The 26,500-nt window shown below is 33.0% G+C and overlaps 2 protein-coding genes and 1 long non-coding RNA gene across 3 annotated transcripts; 2 read left to right on the top strand and 1 right to left on the bottom strand.

Annotated features, from left to right (window-relative positions):
• The first annotated feature begins 12,480 nt into the window (after positions 1-12,480).
• LOC114274037 (pentatricopeptide repeat-containing protein At2g20710, mitochondrial) lies at positions 12,481-16,189 on the top strand. Its single transcript, XM_082883798.1, has 2 exons — positions 12,481-12,909; positions 14,586-16,189. Exons 1-2 carry the CDS (start codon positions 12,571-12,573, stop codon positions 15,792-15,794), a joined length of 1,548 nt encoding a protein of 515 aa, XP_082739924.1. The 5' UTR covers positions 12,481-12,570; the 3' UTR covers positions 15,795-16,189.
• Positions 16,190-16,862: 673 nt separating this feature from the next.
• On the top strand, positions 16,863-20,752 carry LOC114274036 (pentatricopeptide repeat-containing protein At2g20710, mitochondrial). The gene is made up of 2 exons (XM_028215897.2): positions 16,863-17,271; positions 19,010-20,752. Exons 1-2 carry the CDS (start codon positions 16,972-16,974, stop codon positions 20,123-20,125), a joined length of 1,416 nt encoding a protein of 471 aa, XP_028071698.2. The 5' UTR covers positions 16,863-16,971; the 3' UTR covers positions 20,126-20,752.
• Positions 20,753-23,375: 2,623 nt separating this feature from the next.
• LOC114274103 (uncharacterized) lies at positions 23,376-24,609 on the bottom strand. The gene is made up of 2 exons (XR_003633295.2): positions 24,197-24,609; positions 23,376-23,664 (listed from the first exon to the last, which is right to left on the bottom strand). It is a non-coding gene; the product is annotated as an uncharacterized LOC114274103 (long non-coding RNA).
• Positions 24,610-26,500: the final 1,891 nt, after the last annotated feature.

Raw genomic sequence — 26,500 nt, 5'->3', positions numbered from 1 at the left:
TATTTTGTACTTTCCTTTTCACTCTTCTTGTTGTTTCTGTTATATTAAAATGCATTTTTATCTTTTTCTTCTTTCCTTAAGAACTTCTTCTAAGAAAAATAAAAATTAAAAAAAATTATATTATGTAGTTTCGTTTTCATCCCATATTTGTTCTTTCTTCTTATATTCCTTTTTCGTTTTCTTCTATTATATTTTTATTATGCTATGTTGTAGATGCAACATGTGTTCATACAAATAGACAAACATATTAAAAATTTAAATTGATGTTCATACAAATGCATTAGCATGTTGTACAAATGCTTACTTTAACATGCTTTAGAAAAACATTTCACATTCAATAAAAAGAATTGAATAAATTTTTGAAAAAGAAACTTTTGAAAAATGTACATAAAAAATAGTATATGACACTATGCAATTCCTAAAAAAATCTATATAATATTCGAAAAAGAAACTTTTAAAATTTTTTGAGAAATCATACCATGGGATGTGCATTTTCCTTTCCTTTGCCATAAGGAATAGTTTTTTTTTTTGTTTCCTTTGATATTACTTTGTCTTTTTCCTTTGCCTTTGCCTATAAAAAATAAGTAGAATATATTTATAAATTATTTTTAAAATGATAAGAAAATACATGTCCAATGTTCAAGTGACTTTTAGGCTTACCTCATGAATGCGAATAATATTAAGGTCACGCTCATCGCAAATAACAATATTAACATTTCTTTCTTGAAGAAATCGAACCTATACATACAAAAACTTTAGAGTAATAAATAAAACTTTACACACATAAATAAGAAAAATAGTAAAGGGAGGTGATATCACGGTTCGGTGTAAGTCTCCATCCACCTATAAAGTATGAGGGAAAAAAATAATTAGAATAGTGATATTGTCCATAACTGTTGTACTTAAATTTATAAGAGAGATACTTAAATTTATATGAAGAGAAAAAAGAAAAAAAAACTTACTTGACTAAAAATAGTGATATTGTCCATAACTGTTGTACTTCAACATAAAAATGTTTGGTTATATGATTTTAAACACAAAGAAACAAAAAATTAGCAATAATAAAAGTTAACATGGATTTCATTGGCAATGAAATGTTATTTCCAAATCTGTTGCTACCAAATAGAATAATAAAATTCAAAATTTGATTTAAATAAATAACTGCCATGAATAGAAAATACTTAACGGCTTACAATCAAGAGGAGAAGAAATAAATAAAAATATAAACTTTTAAGAAAAAGAAAAAGACCAACCCAATGTTTAGAATAGATGTATTTTAACAATCACATTAAAATGATAAAATTAAAATCAGAGTACAACAATTGTCCAAATTTGAACTCTTATCTTTTCTAACTGACTTCAATTTTATAAAGATGGAATTAAAACCAAAATCAAAACCCGTTATAATCATAATCACAAATTTATGCCAAAAAAATAATTCAATTGATACCAGAGACACGTGCCTTCTCTGTTTAGAATGGTACAATTTTTTTTTTTTTTTAGAATGGTAAAATGATACATTTTTTTGGGTTAAGTTAAATACTTAGTGAATTTGATTCAAAGCAAAACGGATTATGTTAAATACTTGCGTTAAGTTAAATACTTGTAAGTTTAATACATTTCTTTTTTCATAAAGAAAACTAAAGTAATACACGCATATATACATTGACCAGGTTTTTTGAAATACAACATAGAATATTATATTTCCTTAAAAAGGTGCAAAAAAATAAATAAATAAACTCTCTTACCCTATTACACATAAATGTTAAAATGCCAAATCTTTCAAATTTTTATTTTAATTAGAAACTCTAAATATTCACAAAAAAATTAAATGAAAAATATTTATCATCTGTACATTAGAATCACACAGAAAATAAATATTACATTTGAATGGTACAACTAAATAAAAATATTACACAGCAAATAAAATGTTAAATAAATTTTTTGAGTGTGAGTTTAATTTTTTTGTTGCAGGAAGATCAACTAAATAAATCACCCTTACTTTCTTTTTAAATAGCTCCAAACAAACAGTTCCTTCCCTATCAGACTAATTTGTACAACACAGAGCACTAACCATAAACCAAGGCCCAAATAACCTCTCTCTCTCTCTCTCTCTACATTCTTTGAGAAACCCATAATCAAACTTACATTTTATGAGTCAACCCAGCGTTTAGAGTAGATGTTTTTTAACAATCACATTAAAATGATAAATTAAAATCAGAGAACAACAATTATCCAAATTTGAACTCTTTTCTTTTCTAACTGACTTCAATTTTATAAAGATTGTAGACCACCCCGAACTCTCTCCATGCGCCCCCCCTTTCAGAGAGGGCGCGAAGTGGGTCCATGCTACTACATTTTGGACTCCTATCACGATTCTGAATCTAATCTCACAAAGTGTAATGTAAGACTGATAAATCACCAAATAGTCCAAATCTGAAAAATTGTTTTGGAAAATCGATTTTAATCAAAAAGCGCCAAATATGGACTGCTTTACCAGATTTCAGAGTCGCCACCTAAATATTTTATTTTGGAAAATTTAGGAAACCCTAACTCGTGCCTAAGGCCACATGTCCGTCATCACCAAAGTTGTCTCGGCTCGGGAACTTAGGTACGAGGGGGGAAGGTCATGAAATGAGCACTCCCCGCTCGCCCGATCAAAGGATCAGCCTCTACTACCATGATATGTTATTTTTGAAAACACATGTGTTCTTGTTTGATTATTAGCTAATTTACTATGTGATGCGCACAACACACAAATATAGACTAAATCGCTCGCTTTGGAACAAAACATCTCATGTTTATTTTTTTGAAAGTGGTTTGAAGATGCTACTCGCAAGTAGGCTATAACACGGATTTGCCACCAAACAAGGTGAGCTTAAAACATGATGATTTGCCACTTCAAGTGGCCTTAAAACTCACATTTGATGAATTGTCCCAATTCAGGCAATAAAGCCTTCACCCACAGGCATTAATGCAGTTTAGCATATAAGCAAACAGCCTCATAGCAAGCATGCTGACATGGCAACACTCACACTCATGCAAGGATGCTAAAGCGTAAACACTTACAGTGTACTCTGAGCCAAAACATAAGCTAGTTAGAAATCATGCATGACCCTAGCTATGTTAAGATGCCTAATGCAACACATGCAAAAATACAACTAAAATAGGCTCGGCTATCTAGAATGGCATATGAATGCAACACTTGATAACATGCTTTGAAACACGTATTCAGGAAAGTGTATTGAAATACAATGCAGTTTGAATGATGCGCCGAGCCCGGTGCATGCAATACAAATAAATGATGCACGCATGCAAAGCATAAGGTATGCTAATTGAAATATGCCCTAAACTAACCATTAAAAGCTGATAAGTAAAAGGGAGAAAGAAGTGGGGTTGGAAGACGTGCACACACACACGCACGCTTATTACAACAATACGCCCTCTTGCAGGAGGGTCCGAATGAGATGAAAGCTAACTAGCTACGCTAATTAAGGTAACTATTACAAACCAAGATAATTAACTAACTATTCTAGTTACCTAACTATTACAACACAAACTGATGAGCTAAACACATTAACTAATTAAGTACATAACTAATGAATTAACCATCTAAGCAAAACAGTTAAAAGGCCTCGGGGGCGAGGGATGCATGCATGCTCGATCGGCTTCCTCCTGAAAATCTGTCACCTTGCCACCGGTTGCCTCTGTTTGTATTCGCTTTGATTCCTGAACACTGAACCAATTTACAGGCTGCCTCTGCTCTAAAATCAGAACCACTTTGAACCACATTCAAGCTGGTGGACTGTCGGCCACCAGGGGAAGTTGTAGGCCACTTAAAGTGGCCGGTCGGCCACTTGCTCCTGCACACTCTAATTTTGCTGCAAACAAAGTACAACAAGGGCAAAGCAAGGCATTTGCAGGGTGTGTTTGTACAACCACCCTTCTTATCATTTCTCAAGCTCAAAGGAGTGCGGTACTCGACTCTCAGGCCACCAATCGAGCATCGCAATGCGCGATGGCCGAGAAGTAAAGTTTGTACAAGTCAATAAATGCACAAATAACACATAAGACTCAAGAGGCCTCCACCCTATCATGCACAATCAAGGGGGACGGCGATTAAGAAATGAGGCACGTTTCATTACTTCAAGTATGAAACGTCTCTCATTTCTTGTGTTTGGATTAACGTCTGATCCAAACACATGCAATGCAACACAAACATGTTATCTTGGCATGTTTTACTTTGATTCATTTTGTTTACTCGTTTTAGATTACCGATAATCCCTTTAACCGGTTAAGTCCAAAAGTGAGAAGTCCTCTAATTTGAAAGACGGACCAAGCCACAAGCTTCTTGAGCATGAAAGAAGAATCATGCCATTGGGCATGAACGCCTCAATTTCATGCTCAAACCAACAAAGGGCTTAAGACCTCTTTCAAAGTGAAAAAAAAATGAAAGATGGCATGCAATGGTATACATTTCAGCACTGAAATGACATGCTAAACAATATTAAATTATGCAAACGATGCATGCAAGACATGTTCGGAGTCGAAAGCATTGAAGCTAGCAAAGAGCATAATACTAGAACCATGCAACACCAAGCACAAATGACTAAACCAGCCCCAAACAGACCTCATGCATGCCAAAATAGTGGCCAAAATGTGTTGAGATGATAGCATGAAAGGCAAGAAATGCATGCTCATGCATTGGCCCATGAACAAGGCATAAGACTCAACTCTTGAAAGCACTTAAAGAGCGATATATATGAGTGTATGATGGAAGTATATGTTCTGAAATACCATGCCAAATGATGCCATATCATGCAAATAGCTCAAATAAAGCATGCCAAGAGACTTGAAATACAAAGCTAGTCAAGGGCTTTACACTACAACCATGCTGAGCAATGCTCAAATGACCTAAACCACTCAAAACATACCTAAGGCAGGTCAAAACAATGGCAAAAACATGCTAGACTTGCAACATAGATGGCAAGAAAGATATGCACATGTATTAACTCACAAACAAGGCATAATGCTCAACTTCCAAAAGTATTGAAAGAGTGATACATACGAGAGTATGACAGTGAAACATGCTTTGAAATCATATATCAAATGATGCCATATCATGCAAATTACCCAAGCAAAGCATGCTATTAGACTCAAAACACAAAGCTAGTGGAGGGGCTTTACACTATGGTTATACAAAGCAAAGCATATGTGATCAAGACCACCGAAATCAGACCTAAAGCATGTTAAATCATTGACAAAAATGTATTGGAACCAAGCTAACACATGCTAGAATGGTGGGCTAAAGCATCAAGCATGTTAGGCTAATAGGCAAGATTACACTACAAGTGCAAGATGCAAACAACAAGAGGCCAAGCCAACTAAAAACAGAGCTATATCATGCTAAAATGAGGCCAAAAAACATGTTGAGATTGAGCCCTAAAAGGGTAGAAAAACATGCTAACTTGATGAGCCAACAACACATACAAACAAGGTACAAAATTCAGTGGTAAAAAGGCCAAACAAAGGTGATCTCAAAGACCTTAAGAGATAGCACAAAGCAAAGCAAAATAACCCACAAAAAGGGGTAGATCACCCCTAACTCAAACAAGGCCTTAGACAACCATTTTAAGTACTTAAAAACAAAAGTTTTTGTAGTTTAAAGCTAAGCCTAAAATAGCATGCAAAGAGGGCCAAACTAATGATCAAAATAATGCTTTTAAAAGGGATCAAGGCATTACCTTTGAAGCACAGCAACAACAGCACCACTTTTGAGCCAAAACCAGCTTTTTTTAAGCTCCAAACAAACCTCAAGAAACCTTAGCTCCAAGGTAGGGTGTTTGGCTAAGAGGGTTGTGTATAAAAATGTAAAGAAAATGCAATTCTAAGCACAATATATACATATATATATATATATAGAGAGAGAGAGAGAGAGAGAGAGAGAAATCTAGAGAGAGAGTAAATTTTTGTTCTCCAAAAATTCCGAACCCCCAATAAGGGGAAAGCACCTCCCCTTATATAAGCAAAGCAAGAAAAAGCTTGCTTGACAAGCTTAGAACTTGTTCCAATCCCTTCATACACGTGTATGGAGGATGCATTCAGTGACCCATAGCTGGCACCAAAAATATCTGCAAAACAGAAAAATGGCCGTAGGCCACTTCAATTAGCCTACCGACCACTTAAAGTGGCCTACAAGAAGAGAAAGTGGCTTACAACTGCCAAAAGTGGCCGACAGGTCCTCCCATCCCTCTAGGCAAGGGGTAACAAGGTATGGTCCAAAAACAAACCAAAAAGAAGAGAGCTAAGAGGCCCCAAGACAAGGCACTCAGCCGAAAACTCCTAAAACTAGCCTACTGGCCACTGCAAGTGGCCTACAAGAGGGAAAGTAGCTTACAGCTACAAAAAGTGGCCTACAGGCCTCTCTCTCCCTCCAGACAAAGGCACCAAGGTTTGGCCCAAAAACTAAGGCCAAAACACAAAGTGTTAAGAGGCTCAAAGACAAGGCACTCAGCCGAGAACTTCGGGCGCTCGAAACAAGCATAAACATGAGCAATCATCGCGTGCACAAACCATGACGTCAGACTCTTAAGGTCGATAAAAAATGGGATGTCTATAAGATGAAATTAAAACCAAAATCAAAACCCGTTATAATCATTATCACAAATTTATGCCAAAAATAATAATTCAATAGATACCAGAGGCACGTGCCTTCTCTGTTTAGAATGGTACAATTTTTTTTTTTAGAATGGTAAAATGATACATTTTTTTGAGTTAAGTTAAATACTTGGTGAATTTGATTCAAAGCAAAATGGATTATGTTAAATACTTGCGTTAAGTTAAATACTTGTAAGTTTAATACATTTTTTTTTTCATGAAGACAACTAAAGTAATATACACATATATACATTCACAAGAATTTTTTGAAATACAACATAGAATACTATACTCCTTTCAAAAGGTGCCAAAAAAAAATAAAAATAAATAAACTTTCTTGCCATATTACACATAAATGTTAAAATGTCAAGTCTCTGAAATTTTTCTGTTAATTAGGAACTCTAGATATTCAAAAAAAAAAATTATGAAAAATATTTATCATCTGTACAACACAGAGCACTAAAATATTTATAAAAAATATTCAAAAAAAATTTATAAAAATATTTATCATCTATACAAAAAAAATATTTATAATAAATATATTACACAGCAAATAAAATGTTAAATAAATTTTTTTGAGTGTCAGTTTAATTTTTTTGTTACAGGAAGATCAACTAAATAAATCACCCTTACTTTCTTTTTAAAAATAATTAGTATATTATAAAAATATGTAAAACAAATATAAATTCTTATTAAATCTATCTACCTATCTATGTATATATCTATATCTATATATTATCTATAAGTAAAAGGGGCTTTCTAACCGCAAGTTTTGTGGGAGTTCCAATATTTTAAACTAAAATTTGTAATTTTTTGATTTTAAATAATTAAAAAAATGCTGTATAGCTCTGATTCATGCAACCCCAAAAAAAAATTAGTATCTCTTGATATGTGACTTTTAAATGGAAAGTATATCAAATATATAAATTTGAGAGGCACTAAATATGGAAAGCATTTCATTAATTTAAATTTAAAATTATAATGATTTATCTCATAATATATAAGTTTTAAATAATGATTGCAAAATATTGTCATTTCATTAAGGTTGAAAGTTGTAATTCTTTTTTCTCATTTTTTTTTTTATTTTGTTTAATTTTTTGTCAATACATGTTACAATATGATTGGTTTACAAATTAATTTTATATTCTTAGAATAAAATTTCAAATTTGGATTTTTGCTTAAATTATGTTATTATAATTTGAATGAGATCAATATTCATTCCTTAAATTTTGCATTCTTTATTAAATTATAAAATAAAATTTCAAATTTAAATTCTTCAGAATGAGATCAATATTCACATGTGTTATAATGATGTGTCATAATATTATTGGTCTAAATATAATTTGTTTTAATATTAGGACTTGAACAATAATATTTTTTAATATAATTTTTTTTTTAACAAAAGAACAAAACATAACTTTTTTTAGTACTTACTACACATGTTGGATTTTGTTAGATTTTTTTTTTAAAATTTTTTTTATCTCAATTGTCAATTAAAAAAAATTAAAATAAAGAATAAAGATATATTTGGCTCAATGTTACTTTTGCTAAAATAAATTAGAAAGAAACGTTAATTTTTTCTTGTTAAAAAGTGATAGTTCGTTAAACGTTTTTTATTTAAAAAAAGAGGGTTATAGATAATAATTTATTGTTCATCTAGAATTATATTCAGATTAAATAAAAATACCATATTAAATTTTCTTCTTACCTTTTTTTATTCAAATACTTTTATTTTTTAAGAAATTTGTTTTTATTCTATTTAATATTTTATTGTAATTGTTAAACTAAAAAGAATTTCTAAAAAATCATATCGCTCAAACAAATCAGCATGATATTTTGTGTAAAGGTATATCGTAGTGATGTCTCTCTCTATATCTTGCACACATGTGTGACCTACTAAATGAAATGTTCTTTCATTAAAAGGGTGACTAAATCATGGTTGATTGCATCTATTTTTGAAAAACAAAATTGAGCATGTAGAGTTCTTCAACTGAGCATTCCAGTGATTAGTGATGCGCTTGATCGTTTAGTAAGTTGAATAGAAATGAATAATGCCTTTTTCTCAAACAATCCTATGGGCGTCTAAGCCTAGGTTTTTATTTTGAAAAGAGTAAATAAATAAAAGGGAGAATAGAAGCCCACATTACATCAAAAGATATCACCACATAACTACGATGAAGCAACCCGACTATGCCTCACTAAGGGCACAATGCAAGTAGCAGTGCACACATGATTTTCAGTATCAAGTTAATCTACAAAACTACCCACTACTACTATATCTAGCACTCAAGCCTCCAAGAAGAACAAAAAAATAAATAATTGTGAAGGTCCATGGGTTAGGGTATGAGAGAAAATACTTGACTTCTTTCTAATAATGCAGCAAAATTGACCAAATTTAAACAAAATTTTCACTTCAATTTACCCACTGGAGTCAGGACAACCAATCCTAATCCAAGCTTTAAGTTCTAACAACAACAATAAGGAGTCAGGACAACCAAATCATGATGGATATGATTAGTTAAACTCTCTCTCTCTCTCTCTCTCTCTCTCCCCCTGTTCATCAAATTTGAGTGAAAATTTGATTACAAGCTTGCTTTAATATGGAATACTCCAATCCTTACTCTCTTCGCATCTTCAAATCTTTTTAAAAAAATTCCAAACTTATCCTAAAAACCATATCCTATCCATACCATTTTTTATGAAAGAAAACCATCTCCTATCCATACTCTATTTTAAAATTTTATCAAAAAAGATTAAAAGTATTATTATTGGAGATTTGGTAAAATTTTTTGTTCATCCTTGATTTAGTGAAAATTTTGGATCTATTATGTTTTTCCTGTGTATAATAGCCAAATAATTTTGAGACCAACCTTATCAACCATGACAGTTGACAGTAAACACAATGTGTATAAATTTTATTTTTTTTTTGAACACCAAACCAGTTTTATCTATTACGTTTTTCCTTCTAATAGCCAAATATACAAATGTGTATAAGCTCACTCAAATAGCTACTATACAAATATATCTAATAGCCAAATATGTTTTTCCTGTGTATAATAGCCAAATAATTATGTTTTACCAATTTTTGTCTCTCCATGAGCACAAAGCAGCTACTCTCTCTGAGTGTGCATATATCTATCAACCATCACTCAAACAACTACTCTCTCTCAGTGTGTATATATCTATCAACCATCACCTACCAATCCTCCTTTCCTCCTAAAGGCACAGAGGAAATAAAGTTCAACACACCTTTGAAACTCCTATGAAACTTAAAATAGGCCCACGCTATGCTTAGGTGAATTGAGGTCAATTCAATTAATAGGTGAGGATTGTTATTGGAATTTGAACTATTGTGATCTTTGACTTGAATCGATTACATTTCGTGAGGGATATAAGAGATCCGGAGCATCTGTATTCATAAATTTTGTGAGTATTATTAGTTTAGATTTTGTGAGTATTATTCCGGAGCATCGATTACATTTTGTGAGTATTATTAGTTACAAATTTCCAATTTCCTATATGAATGAATTCATAAATTTGGTGTTTTGCAGCTTTCTTTATGTTTAATCTATTAATGTGTTCAGTTTAGATGCTATATGCATGTGAGCATGAATTTAGATGTTATTAACCTAATAAATAGGAATTTCTATATGTTTATATGTGTACACTTAAAAAGCTTACAAATTTATTAGAATCTATTACTTAAGATGTTGGATTTGGAGTTTGAAATTAATTACGAATTTAGCTCTCAAATTAAAAAAAAAAATTAATTTTTTGTCCATATCATCATCTGGATCCCTAAAAAGAATAATCAATTATAGAGCCAAAGAACTATTTTCTTTTTCTTACTATTCCAAATTGAGCAGAGTCATAGCAACTCACTAGCAACACTGCATGGACATGGACTTCACACCCAGTGGCCCATGCTATACTTCTGCATGTCTGATGCTTGTTTGGTTCTGTAAATAACTTTAAAATTATTAACATGATATTATTTGGTGTTGATGGTACATTGGAAGTAAGGGAGTTGCTATGACTCTGAAAAAACCAAATTAATGGCTGAATATTGGAAGTAAATAACCAGCCAGCACACTGAAAAAAAACAACCATAAGTTCATAACTGATTTTGGTTAATAACTGGAAAATACTGACCCAACACAATGAGAGAAATGAGGAGGGACAAAAATTGGTAAAAAACATAGCAAAGCAATAACTGATTTTGGTGATAAAAAACAGAGCCAAGTGATTTTGGTGATAAAAAACATATCATTTACAACTACTCTTTAATGTAGTCAACTTGTTCTTCTTCTTATTCAGTTTTACTCAATAGTCATGCCTACCAAACGTTACCAAAGCAATAACAAAAGAAAAAAAAAAAGAACCAAAGTAATAAACTAACCGAGCAGCCGGAGTGAACAAAAAAATTACTGTAATGAATAGCTGAGCAGCCAAAGTAAACAACGGTGAGAGTGGTTAGAGTGATCCACAGAAGCTCTGATGAAGGCAAAAGCTGAGAGAGGAAAAAAAAAATTCATGAAAAAGAACGTATTGAAGTCATGTTTTCAATCCTAAATTCAAAAATTCAAGAGAATACTAAATAATAGTCAATTACCCGAATCAATTCTCTTGAATCCAGCAATTAAAGTCATGTTTTCAACACTAAATAATAATACTGAATTGCTTAAAGTCATGTTTTCAATAACTCTATTGAACCAAGCAGTTAAAAATACTTTTCCAGAATTTCTATGCAAAATTCAATAATTATAGATTTGTTGCACGGTGTATCTTTTCCATAATAACTCAATATATATATATATATATATATATATCATTCAAATCTAGCACACCCATTCAAATCTGTTGCATGGGTTACTAATTCAAATCTGCACACACCCAGAAGACACCATAATAAAATGCATATCACCCGTGTAATCCAAATCTGCACACATCCAGAATGACACCATAATAACCCAATTGTTAATAACTCAACACAATAAGATAATTTGCACACACAACATACATCTTACCAATAATAAATCTGTAGAAGTTTTCCAATGTGGGTAAACCCAAAAACACACCCAGAAGATTGAAACATAGCAAGGAATTCAGCAATGGGGAGACAAAGAGGGAGATAGAGAGGGAAGGTAGATACTGAGGAGAGAGTCAGTGTAGAGTAAGAATGGGGAGACAGACGATAGACAGAGAGGGAGATAGAGAGGGAAGGTAGATAGAGGGTATGGGAAGACAGATGGTAGACAAAGGGTATGGGGAGACAGAAGGTAGATACTGAGGGAGACACAGGCAAATCATTTGTATCTTAGGGAGAAAGTGTTGGGCGGGAACCACCCATTCATCAGAGCCATCCAAATAAAATGTGTCTCTCATACATTTTGTACATTTTCAAAAACTATTATGTCTTATTATATAGATATAAAGATAGTTTAGTCATTTGGCATATAAATAAATAAATAAATCTAATTTTAGACTTTTGGCTTGAGTACTCAAATAAATTTTGTAACAATTTGAATTTAAGAAGAAAAAAAAACATTTTAAATTAACTAAGAATTGTTTAAGAGATTTAAATAAGTATATTTTTTAATTTTTTTATAAAAAGATGTATAAAAAATAAAAAAATAATATAATCTAAATAAATACATTTATCTAAATAATTATGCTAAATAGTGCCTAAAATAACTATTACGCATTTTTCAATTTTGGTATTAAAAAAAATATTATAAGTCTTAAATTTTTTACCAACACGACCTCACGTTATATCAAATATTTAGTCGTTTATTTAATATAAGAATTTAGTATTCCTAACCCACTAAAAAATGGTTATAGACCGGGGTTGCTCCAAGAACCCCTGTTTCACCGTCTCAGTTGACACAGTTCTGTATTTGAGAGAGAGAGGGGATGAAGTGTTTGTCTTTGATCAGTTTGGTTCGCTATTTGGGTCATCGTCGAAGCTCCTCTAGTTTTTTAATTTCACTCTTCTCCACCGAAACCGTAACCTTATCATCTCCATCATCATCATCATCATCATCATCATCATCTTCTTCTTCTTCTTCTTCTTCTTCTTCTTCTTCAGTCGATTCACTGTATAATCGACTTGTACCCTTCCGAGACCCCAAAATCTCCATCGTTCCAGTGCTCAATGCATGGGCTGAAGAAGGTAGACCCGTTACCAAACAAGAGCTCCAATCACTCCTTCACCTCATGAAGAATTTCAACAGATTCAAACACGCTTTAGAGGTTCCTCCCTCTCTCTCTCTCTCTCACACCCACATTTGCATCTTATATATATATATATATATATATGTCTCTGTATAGACATATAAATAAAGAGGACAATGGTGATTTACATTTATAGTTCTGATGCCTAATAACTAATTACAAATACAATGTTTATAGACAAACATTAAGCTTTTGCTTGTTTGCTTAGAAAAGAGACTGGAAAAATTAAAAGAAAATTTAGTTGAGCTTGTGTTTAATTTCCTTCTGTTTGAATTTGAAATTAGTTCAGGATTTGAATTTGGTACTGCAAATAAGAAATAAAAACTAAAATCAGTATACATTCAGGCTGTGTTTGGATATTTGGCTAGGGATTCGAAAAGGAAATATTTCACCCACTTTTTCCTTTCCGCTTCTCTTTTCAAATTCCTACCTAAATCTATGATCCAAACACAGTCTCAAGTGACGGAGAAAACCTTATCTTCTCATGTCCCAAAGAATCAAAAAGCTTTAACATTTCAGAAAGTAACTGAATGAAGACAAATAGGAATTCAGTCTACATTGTTTGGTTGCCTTGAGAAGGAATGAAAAATGAGCTAAAGCAAGAGAGCAAATTTTCTTTTTATTGTAGATGTTTTTCCCATACTTATTGATTTTTGATCTTTTTGAGAATATTTTTAGTTTTATTTTCATATTAAGCATGGGAAGAAAATGCAAGGAAGACGAGATTTGCTTTCCCTTCAAAATTTTCAGGAACCAAATAGGGCTTAAACGAGTCTTTATGGTATATTTGGAAGAACTGAATTGTGCATAGTGGTTAATGAGCTACGAAGAAATGATTTTGGTTCTGGGAATTATCAAAGAATGGCTGAAACAATTACAAAGAAAATGTTCTTATTAAATAAATTATTTTAAAATGACATCATTGGTGCTTTATTAAATAAAATATGGGTAAATTTTACTTTACTCCTATGAGGTTAAGCCAAAAAATGCGGTGTCTCCTTGAACTTTAATTTGTGACACTAAACCCTGCTCTAGTGGGTTTCAAAGTGAACAACTAGGAGAAATAAGAGGGTTATATTTGTCTTTTTAACCTTTCCATTACAGTCATCTCCTTTTTCACTTTGGTATTAACGTTAGGGGGGTTCAGTGTCACAAATTAAAGTTCAGGGGGCACTGTGTTTTTTGGCTTAACCCCAGTGGAAAGTGTAATTTGCCCATAAAATATTTAATCTTAACCCAGAGCTGTCATTGTTTGATTCTACAAGTCAGTCCCATAAACAAAAAATATCAGTATGATCTATTGCTCAACCCAGTTTTGTAGTATATGTTTCCTTTTGTGGGCTCATATTACGTTGTTGTGGATTTTCAGCGAGGGATTAGAGCCTGAACTTATATCATATCTTTCCTTATCGGTCATGATCAGGATGTAGCATGCTGTGCATCACTGTATGGAGAGCTGTTTAGGTGTTCCTCCAGAAAATAAAATATAAGATTACTATATTATTCCCTGGTATTTTGATAGTATTGCTAAATTGCCTTCCCATATTGTGGTGTGTCATTTAGTTGTGTGTGATCCATTGAAAGCACACCAGGTTGAATCCCAACCTTGCATTTTTCTATTTGACACCAGTTACTGACTTTTTTGTTCCCCCGCCCCCCCCCCCCCCCCCCCCCCCCCCCTCTCTCTTCTTCAGATATCTCGGTGGATGTCTGATCGGCAGTATTACAAATTATCACCAACTGATGTTGCAGTTAGGTTGGAGCTAATATCCAGAGTTTGTGGATTAGAGCGTGCAGAAATTTTCTTTAATAGTATTTCAACTAACTTGAAATCATTCCATGCATATGGTGCTCTTCTCCGTGTATATGTTCGAGAGAAATATGTGGTGAAAGCTGAAGCCATAATGCAGAAAATGCGAGAAATGGGTATGGCTACAACATCTTTTCCTTACAACATGATGATCAGCCTTTACTCTAAGATTGGAGAACACAGCAAGATACACATGTTGATACAAGAAATGGAAAATCTGGGAATCCCTTTGGATATGTTCACATTGAAAACCCAAATAAGTGCTTATGCAATGGCATCTGACATTTCTAGGATGGAGAAGATCCTGAATCACATCGAGGAGGATCCCTATTGTATTGCTGATTGGGAGGTGTATTCAGTTGCAGCTAATGGATATCTGAAAGTTGGGTTAATTGAAAAGGCTTTAACAGTTCTGAAGAAAATGGAGGGGACAATGCCTGTTGGTAGAAAATTGGCTTTTCAGCATCTTGTTTCTCTCTATTCCAGCACTGGCCTTAAGGACGAGGTTTACAGAGTTTGGAATATACACAGGCCATTAAATGAAGTGCATAATCCATCATATTCTGTAATGATTTCATCTCTCGCAAAGCTTGATGATATTGAGGGGGCCGAGAAAATTTTTCAGGAGTGGGAGACCATATGCACGTTTTATGATTTTCGGGTACTAAATCGGCTACTTGTTGCATATTGCAGGAAAGGACTTTTCGACAAGGCAGAATTAGCCATAAGCAAAGCTATTGAAGGAAGAAGGCCTTTTGCAAGTTCTTGGATCATATTAGCTGTGGGATATATGCAAAACAAGCAAATGGACAAGGCGGTGGAAATGCTTAAGAAGGCATTGTTGGTTGGAAGGACGAGGGGATGGAGACCAAATTCCAGTACTTTGGATGCATTCCTTGAGTATTTGGAAGGACAAGGGGATGTGGAAGTGATGGAGGAAATCATAATGTTACTCGAGGACACGGGTGCTTTGACCAAGGATAGTTACAACAGATTGCTGAGGACTAGTGTCGCAACAGGAAGATCAATCTCATCAGCGGTTCTTGATCAAATGAAAATGAAAGGTTTTACCACTGATGAAGTAACTCAATAGTAGTTTGTGAACTGAACCTTCTTCGACTGAAGAATATGAATATGTGATCTCACATTAACTTGAAGATGGAAACTTTGCTGTGTCGTCTTAGAACATGCCAGAGTAGTCTCACTGATTAGTAAGCTGACATACACGATTTTGCTGCAGAGAATCGGATTTGATTTCATCTGGAGAATATTCTTTTATTAATGCCCTTTTAACTTTCTGAAGAGCTAAGGATGTGTCCCATTAGAAGAATTTAGGACTCTAAAGTTGTGTTTTCAGTTCTAGCTTGTACCTTCGTTATTATAGTGGCTTCAGTTTAAATTACTTGTAAGCTAAGAGAAGATGCTTCTGATGATTACTTATTTCCTAATTGAACATCATTTGGGTGTGTTTGTGCACTATGTCAAAAATTAAGTGTGTTTTCAATCTTTCCCTTCGCAAACACACATTAATGTGTACTATTTAGACGTTTTTTATCCTTTTCTTCATAAATCCAAAATTTAGATGCAGCTTTAATATATATATATATATATATGTTTTTGTAAACCTCTTGTCACCATTCTTGCAAGATGTAGCGATTAAAGCTTAATTTAGTGTTTTACTTTTCCTCAATCAATACCGAGTTGAACATGGGTTAAAATTATCCCTCGTGTGACTCTAGGTCATCATGTTAGCATCATTGGAATCTATTACAACAAACAATCATTCAATTGTATTTTTGGAAATCCAAGTGGCTCAATTATGAGCTTCATTTGATCAACAGTTCAAGCAACTACTAAATTGATCAAAATAGATGGTGAATATATATTTGGTTAAGAAAGAATGATGGAAAGTTATATTTAAAATGATAAGATTTGAACTCAAATATCACGTTTAATACGGGAGTGTCCCAATCATTACATCAATTTATTTGTTCTTAGATGATAGAGCGATTTACCACCAGACTTTGCAACATTTATACCACTTTTGCCCTTTTATCTTATGTTTGATCTTGAATTTATGAAAAAAAGAAAGAAAAGTGAACTATGTATTTATTTATTAATTTTTCTTTTCGTTATCATGACTGGTTTGGGCTTAAAGATTGAGCCTCATGCCCAGGTCCACAAAAGAAGCACTGGCTTGTTTTTCTTAAAGCGTGCAAGGCCCATTAATTTTAAACCCTAAACCTCTCTCTCTCTCTCTCTCTGAGCTGATGATGATGAAGCTTGTGCGTTCATGCAATTCGTCAAATTTATTGGGTGATCATAATGTTCTTGGCAGGGGTTTTAGGGCTATGTTGTATATTACCCAAACCCAAACCCAAACCCCAACAACATCTTCAACTTCTAAGGACACTCTGTTCAATCGAATTTCACTTGCAGGTGACCCTAGGGTTTCGATGTTTCCGATTCTGGATCAATGGGTCGAAGGAGGTAGAACTGTTGACAAATCTGAACTCAAAACCATCATCAAGCTCCTCAGAAAATACAAACGCTTCAATCACGCTCTCCAGGTCAGTGTACCTCAAAAGTTGGAAATCCAAATCATTTTTCTGGTCCTTGTTCATTATAATGTTGCATCTTGTTTTTTGGTTTCTATGATAGAATTTGATAACTCCCACAAAAATGAAAAAATTGTGATTAAGACTATCATCCATGTTTTTTGTTTTTGCGGTTTAAATGACTCTCCTTTAAGGAAAAGCTAATAAATGGGTGTACTTTGTTTGAACTGTAAGCTTTCTATTGGATCAGAACTCAGAAATAAGCCACCATGAAATGAGCCCTAGACCAGTTTTTTTTTTTTTTTCTTCTTTCTTTTTTTTTTGATGAATAGCCCTAAAGTACTTTATATGTGCATAGAAAGAAGCCATGATTTGCTTGTTGCTCAATATGTGGGATGCTATTGAAGTGAATCTGAGCTTATTGTTACAATAATTCTGGATTAAAATGTTAATGTAAGTGAAATGAGAGATATTGGAATGAGAAATGTAACCAATGTAAAAATTTAAAAGAACGAGGCACTTGATGGTGAAAAGGAAGAAATTGTTTAAAAGTTAATAAAATGAAGATTATTTATGCACTTGCAACAATTACTAAAAAAAAAAACATTTAGCTTTGAGTAGAATGAATTCAGAAACATTGATCCATGCAGTGGTATGTACCCCGTAGGGCTAAAACAATTCGGTGAAGAGTGGAATGATGGGGTCTTGAAGTGGTAGATTGGTTACAAATCTAACCTTTGCCATTATTTGCATTATTTGCACAAAGTGGCTTCCCTCATGTTCAAAACCACAGCCTTAAGGTTGATGGGCTGAATTTTAACGACTGAACCAGAGCAAACAAAATTAAACTCCATCCAAAATATCAACCTTCCTATAAAATCAGAAAAATAGCATAAATGATTATGAAACTTCCCTGACACCCGAATTAGATTGCAACATCCAAGGATTCAACTTTGGCCTACATCTTGTCATCCTAAAAAAATGTGTTATTCCTCTCCTTCTGATGACACCACATGAGTCTCAAGGGCCAAGGGTACTTCCCTCCAGCTTGCTTAGTTTTTTGCTAGAAAAATCTTCCTAGCCAATATCCAGGAAGCTCAGCAACCATACATAGTTGACTCAAAGCAGCTAAATTGGGAACACAACATACACCCAAAGATCTCTAGGTGCTTTACAACATATCAAATGGTGTTTAGCAGTCTCCTTGGCCTTTCTTCACATACAACACCAAGTAGTTGATATTTCCTCTAGACTAACAGCTATGGACCTTAGAAGGCATTTATCCATACTAAATGCCTTTTTGAAGAGATCCTGGCTCAAAATTGTGCTCCATAGAACTACAAAAATCTCGAGCAAAATCTGCCCCTTTTATTGGCCTTGAGCTCCCAATCCTGACTGCTTGAATAAAGCATAGCTCCCAAACTACGTGGGTCTCCAAGAACATCACTTAATTCACTTCAAATTCATGCCAGTAAAAAAATCCAGACAGTGACAACTGATCATGCTTTCCAAAATTTCCATTAAATAACAGGGTTCCAACTTGAATGTTTTTAAATTATGCCTTCTATAAACTTTGCCTGTCGTCAACTCCCTACTTTTTATGTTAGTTTGTCTTCATTGGTTATGCAGTTCACTTTTTTTGAGCTTTCGGCTTGCTTATGTAGGGGTATTTATTTACTCAAATTATCTCATTTCTACAATCTTTAACACTGTGTTGGTACTTCAGTAGTTTTTTTCACTCTTACTTCAGTTGTCTGAGTGGATGAGTCACAGTTTGAACCTTGCCCCATCACCTGGAGACGTTGCAGTTCAGTTGGATTTGGTATCGAAGGTTCATGGCCTAGAACAGGCAGAGAAGTATTTTAATAACATCCCAGACACTTTGAGAACCTTCCATGTTTGTGGCGCTCTATTGAATTGCTATGCCAACAAGAAATCCTTGGCCAAAGCAGAGACCATCATGCAGAAGATGAGGGAGTTCGGGATTTTGAAAAAATCACTGTCTTATAACGTTATGCTGAATCTCTATTCAAAGATGGGACAGCAAGAAAAGTTTGATTCTCTCATCAAAGAGATGGAAGAGAAGGGCATCAGTTGTGAGAGATCCACAGTATACATCCGATTGAATGCATATGCAGCTGTGTCTGACATAAAGGGAATGGAAAAGCTTCTTACACATATGGAAAGCGATCCTCGATTCACCATGGATTGGAATTCTTATGTTATAGCAGCAAATGGGTACTTGAAAGCTGGACTTTTCGAAAAAAGTTTGGAAATGCTAAAGAAATCAGAGCAACATATACATAGTAAAAGAAGAGGGTTTGCTTATGAAATTCTCCTCACTCTATATGCTGGTCTTGGTAACAAAGATGAGTTGTATCGTATATGGAATTTGTACAAGCAAATGGGGAAAATATACAATAGGGGCTATTTTCGCATGATAAGCTCATTGGTCAAGTTGGATGACCTTGATGGAGCTGAGAAGGTCTTAGTGGAGTGGGAATCTGTGAATACGTCTTTTGATTTTGATATTCCAAATTTGCTTATCAATGCTTATTGCAAGAAGGGGCTTTTGGGGAAGGCTGAAATGTACATAAGCCGGGCTATAGAGAGAGGAAAGGAGCCTACAGCAGGCACGTGGGATCATCTGGCAACTAGATACTACAAAGATAACCAGATGGCAAAAGCAGTGGAGATAATGAAGAAGGCAATCATGGCTGATCAACGTGGATGGAAACTTAATTATGTTACTTTAACAGCATGTGTAGTATACTTGAAAGAGACTGGAGATACGGAAGTAGCAGAAGAGTTCACGAGGTTGCTTTGCTTGCCAAACATGGACATTTCGCAGAGATGCCTAAAATAAATATTACAAAAGATGGATATTTTGGAGACAAACTCGATGAGATGGAGGGGGATGATCAGGAAGTGGAGGGAAATACCTATGGGGTAATGGAGTTAAAGTACGAGGGCAACAGCTAATTTACATAAAAGTCACCAGTGTTTGTTGTTGCTTGCATATACAAGTTATTCAAAGTTAAAACTACCTAGAATACAACCTCAAGTTTGAGATTTTCCAGCTGAAGTTTCTCTGGTTGTGAAATGTAAGGCGGGTTTCAAGACTATAGTTCCTGTCGATGAATTGATCATGGGATTTGAACAACAAAACTACAGCTTGATGAGATGACTTTTATTAGTCTCAGCATAAGTATTGAATTTGATGGGCCGATTCATTCGATCTCGGCTCTACATTACAAGTATTTCAGAAGGTAAGAGGGTGGAGAATTAAGGGATTCTCCCCCAGTTTATGTTGTCTCAGAGGGTCTTGTAAAACCACTGTACATTGCAATTCTCTTTATATTTTCTGATGAGTTTGAGATTGTGAATGTAATTGAGATGAATATGTTGCTAGGGCCGTTTTATTTATCAAAACTGATTTTTTTATGATTCTTAATCTGAACCAACATATTTTTGGTAGCATGGTTAACATCAATGTTGAGTATATATTTACATGTTGGACTATTTTTTAATATAGTGTTTATATTATGCTTATTGGAGTAGGATGGAGCACCCAGCTAGCAATGTCCATTGCAAATCTAATATATCCCGAATCAATAACATCACCCTTTAATTTCGAGAAATTACAGCTTCATCAAATCTTAACTTTTAAGTAATATTTCTTTGCGAAATCTCATTAAAAAAAAAAAAAAAAAAAACCAAACCATTGGCGTAGACTCTCATTATGAAGGATTTTCTTATCAGCAATTAAATTCTAGCTTAAAAAAAAAATCACCTTTTTATGCTTTAAAAAAATATTCATTTTTTTTTCAGGGATTATCAGTCTAATATTTCTCTCTAACATTTGATAATGAAAGAGGTCGATAATATTTTTTTAAGCCTAAGATTCCTCACCCGTAATAGGTAGTGTGTTTCTCTCATTTCTTCTAAACCCACTCTCTCTCTTCATCATCATCCTCTCTCTTTCTCTCTCTCGCTCTTTCTATTCTCTCTTCATAGCCAGATGCACCAAACCTAGATCACGACTATCACAATCTCTCTCTAATGGAAGCTTCTCTTCAATGAAAACCCTAGGCAAGATCAGCTTGGAGTTTCACACTCATGGCCGAAAATCATGGTTCCAAACCTGTCTAAGAGTTCTTCAATGTCATCTTGGTTCATTCAATCTCTTCCCGACGGACCTTCAAGCTCAACGAAGAGGTCTTTGCAATATGTATATACTAGTGTATGTTCGTGTCTTCAAAATAAATTTGAGATTAAAATAAAATTAAATGTAATTTAACTAACTTGTTGCCAAAAATAAAAATAAAAAATTTGAAGTCAAAAAATATTAATAGATAGTCTATTTGGTTTGAATTTTTAAATGAAGTTTATAATTATATTTTTTAAAAGAGTTTGTCAAACTTGAAATTTTGATTTCGTTTGGGAAGTGAATTGAGTTTTTAGCTATTTTAAGACTAAAAAATATCATTTGAGATGGATTTTTTGATTTTTTTGAGAGAAAAATTAAAAATAATTATAATTTAAATGTGATATTTTATATTATTAATTTTTAATCTATTTTGTCATTTTGTAATCATTTTAATCCCAACCTATACCGTAAAACGAAGCCAATTTGATCGTACATTTGGAAATAAATTTTACAAATTTAAAATTCAAAACATATTTAGTTTTTGGGTGTGCCACACCCGATGGTCGGCGTGGGACGAAACTACTTTTGTGTGTGCATGGTGAATAGATGCGTGTACCGGTAGATGTATATATATAAAATAAAAGTTAATTTTTTAATTTTTTTTTAAAAACGTGTAAAAATTTTGAGAAATAATATGATCTAAAATGAGTTAAAAGTTAAAAAGTGAATTTTAACTCATTTCTCAAAATAAGTTAAAAAATTTGTAAACTAAAAAAAATTTCCAGCCGTTATTATCACATGTATCAAAAAATTTCTATCAATATTCAGCACAGGTATAAAAAAGATTGCCACAAACATTTTTTAAACCTAGCACCAATCAGCACACAAAAGGGGTATTTTGGAAAGATGATTAAAGCCATCTTCCAGTTTTTAATTTATTTTAAGTCACATCATTTCTCACATATTTTTATATATTTTTTCAAAAAAAGACAAAATAAATCAAAAAATTAAGATTTTCACAAACATTTTTTAAACTCAATACCAGCTAGCACACAAAAGGCTATTTTGAAAAGATAATTAAAAGTCATCTTTTAGTTTTTAATTTATTTTAGGTCACATCATCTCTCACATTTTTTACACATTTTTTCAAAAAAAGACGAAAAAAATCAAAAAATTAGTTTTTAAACATCCCAAAACAAATGCAATGCCCTTTGCCTCCAAACTATATTTTTTTATTTTTAATCTATTTAAGAAATGTGCTAATGTTAAGGCTTTTGACAGATAGCACTCAAATTAAAATTATTGAGTCAGACTTATTTAGATCAAATTCATAATCATTTTCATTTAAATTAATTATCTTCTAAATATAATCATTTTAATCTATTAAAATAATTAAAAATTAAAATAATTTCGTTTGACTTTATTATTATTTTTTTGAGAGAAAATAATTAAAAAATGTTCCAAATTACATATGTTCTCAATTATTTAATCTGTCTCATATATCAAGAAGAAGAGAGATAAATAAATCACATATATTAAGAAGAGAGATAAATGAATCACAATTCTGTAGGACTCTTTACATCTGCCCACTTACTCTTTCTTTTTGACTCTCTCCATTTACAATCTCCTACTCATTCTCTCTGTCCATCTTCCCTACTCAATCTCTCTCTACCTATTATCTCTATTCTCACCTCTCTGTCCCACTACCTATTATCTCTCCCTCTACCATCTCTAACTATTCTCTCTCTCCAAACCCTTTATTTCCTTGGTTCCTTCTTTCGTTAAATAGATTTTTTTTTTCTTCACTCTATTTTCTCTGAAATTCATGATTTGATTTTGTTAAATCATAGGAAATCAATGCTCATTTTAAAAATCAACACGCATTTTCCATTAAAGAATCAAACTCATTTCATAAATCAAAATCATATCACAAATCAAATTTTAAAAAAAAATTCAATAAAACCCATTTTATGAAGATCCAGAAACATATATACTCATTTACTCATTTATTGGATAAAACCCAAAACCTTTTAAAAAACTAAATCCATTTAAGTTTCTTAATGTTAAGATTAAATTAGATAAATTACATTTTAATCCAAAATGATAAGAACATATACTCATTTAAAAACAGAATACAGTGTTCTTATGGCGTTTGTAGAGAAGCCTGACTTGCTCTTTGATCTCTTCTTCAACATAAGAACATGTATTGTAGAAGTTCATAACTAGGCCAACTTGTTCTTCACTTTCCTCATTTTCTGCAAAAGCTAGGTTGAGATTGAGAGAAACAACATTGAGAAGGATAAGATTGAAAAGAAGAAGAGAGCTTTGGAACCCATTTCTCTATATCTCAACTCACACAAGCTCACTGGCCTTGCTTTTAAAAAAAAAAACATCGTAAACTAAAAACAGATTGAACAATAATTGAAAAAAAAAAAAAAAAAAGTTACAACTATAGCTCATGGGATACCTTCACTAAAATAATAATAATAATAATAATGAAAAGTTGAAGCCCTTTTCGAAAACTGGTTTTGCACAAAAACAAAAATGATATGAAACTATGGGTATTTTTAAACCTTCCAATGTTTTTGTTTCTGAAGACTCAAAAAACAAAACGAACATTACCAAACATGGCCCAAAGTAAACAAAATTGAGCAACATAGACGCAATTAGTGACTTGATGTATATATACACAGAGAGAGATATAATTGTAGTAAGTATGGTACCAAAATTGGATGTACGAAGCAAAATAAAAGAAGAATTTTGAAGACAGAAGAGTAAAGCCCTAACCTTGCTATTGGTAGAGGTAGGTTGTTGTGCGGTGGTCAATGGCGGCGGTCAGAAGTGGAGCTTGTCGAGGATTATACAGTTTTTTTGCGACCGGAGGAGTATTGGATAATCGTAGGTGATTGCCGTGAAGGATGAAAAAGGGGAAAGGTAAGAATAGTGGCTTATTGTCGAATTCCTTGCCGAACAGTGGCTTATCGGAGCAAAGCCCTTGAAGAACAGCTCTAAGGATACCTTATATAAAAAATAAAAATTGAAGCCATTAGATATAGCTATTTATTTCAAATCTATTCTTATGATAAGGCTGCAAGAGTCTTGTATGGCTTTGATGCTATATTGAATTTTCCTAGCTACAAAACTGACTTGATCACTAAAAGTACAACAATGTTGGGTAATTGATGAGTGGTTCGGTGCCATGGATTTATATGAAGTTTGTTTAAAGTGACTCATTGATTTCAGCAACAATTTTGATTTTTGACGAATCACTGTAACAAACAAGAGTTGCAGGATTGGTGCAACACAATTTTCTATGTGTTAAAATTGGTTTGTGTTGGCTTTTTTATCAATTTTTACTATGGTTGAGTCAAAACTAGGGATGTAAACGGTTCGGTTCGGCCGGTATTGAGAATATATTTAGCACCGAACCAATCCTTTCAGTTTTTATGATTAAGAAATCGATATAGATTGTATGCTACGGTTCAGTTTTATCAGTTTTGTAGGTTTGATGTAGAAGAGAAATTTCATGAAATTTTAAAAGATTTTATAGTAGATTATAGAATTTTTCATTGAAAATAAATGAAGAAAATATATAAAAATTTCCTTATAACTGTTTTTCTCCCTAATTTTTATGACAAAAGTGTATTATATTAGTTACTTATCATATAATGTTCAAGAAAATATAATATAAAAATATTTAAATATAATATTCGGTCGGTTTGGTTTGCATCAGTACAAAAGTTTCAAATTTGAAACAGACCGTATGTTATGAAAAACAGACCAAAATTTTAAATTTTGATCGGTTTCAATTAGTCGGCTCAGTTTTATCAATTTTTCTTACATACCTAGTCAAAACACACTCTTCTTTGGTTTGATCAAAACACAGAGAAAATTATGAGCAAACTAGAGAATTTGGGAAAGATGAGGAATGAAATTGGAAGAGAAGAGAGAATTGCCACTTAACACGCTTGTGTGTGTAATTTTCTCTAGCATGTTTAATTTTCTCTAGTTTGAATCCAGAGAAATTCTTGCAAAAACCAAAGAAATTCTCTGAAAATCTAGAGAAAATCTCTAGACTGGAATCCAGAAAAATTCTTTAGTCTTTCTAGAATTTCTAAATTCTATGGGAAGTTTAGAGAAATTCTCTTGATCGAATTTTCTCTGGATCGATATTGAGGGACCTTAGATATTATAAAAATATTGAATGTCATTTATACTATAAAATCTTAATGCCTAGGACCCTAAAAAAAATTCCCTCTCCTTTTTTTCTTACTGAAATTCAAAATTATGGGAAAATATTTTTTTATTTAATTTAAATTTGATAAAAATTTAAAAAGATTAAGCCTCAATTTGGCAATCTAGTTTTGGGCTAAATTGGCCATATCCGTCCAAAATATGCTAAATTAGCCACTACCAGACAAAACACATTCACGTGCTTACAAACAACACAGCGCAGGGTGAATTTACTAAACTACCCTTAGGCCAAACTGTTTCACACCAACACCAATTCAAACCACACACAACACTTTTCTCACTTAGGGCACCGACAAATGCAGAAGCGAAGAAGGCGAATCGACGATGCTGAATGATGAAGAAGAATAGCGAAGCTTGCCATAGCCCAACACCACTAGACACCACCGGTCATCAGGTACTGGTTTTTATTTTTATTTTATTTAATTTTTTTTTTTTGTTCGTAATACAATCTCCTTCAACCCGATCTGGTGGGTTTATCTCTGAAAGCCATTGTTCTGGGTGATTCAAAATTTTTCTCCAAACTTTTGTATGTGCATATGTTATTTTTTGTTTGGCATATGGGAAACGCACTGTTGTGCGATGGAAATGACGCCAAAAACGATTCCTGATGGACGATTACTGATGGAAATTAGTTTTGGACGATTACTGATGGAAATTACTTTTGGTTTTCTTGACAAATCTAAAATTTTTGGGAACAATTACTGAATATTCCTCATTCTTTCATTCTTGGTAGCATTTTTGGGATTTGCCCTGTTTATCTTCAACTTCTGTTCAGTAATTCTTGAAATTATTCTATACAAAGTTAGAAAAAGGAAGTCCCTGATTTCATTGACCAGA

Source organism: Camellia sinensis, chromosome 8 (genome assembly GCF_055761805.1).
Source record: "Camellia sinensis isolate YWXY chromosome 8, ASM5576180v1, whole genome shotgun sequence".
Classification (NCBI taxonomy): Eukaryota; Viridiplantae; Streptophyta; class Magnoliopsida; order Ericales; family Theaceae; genus Camellia; species Camellia sinensis.
Note: the sequence above shows the minus strand (reverse complement) of the source record. Positions and strands in the feature narration are given on the sequence as shown.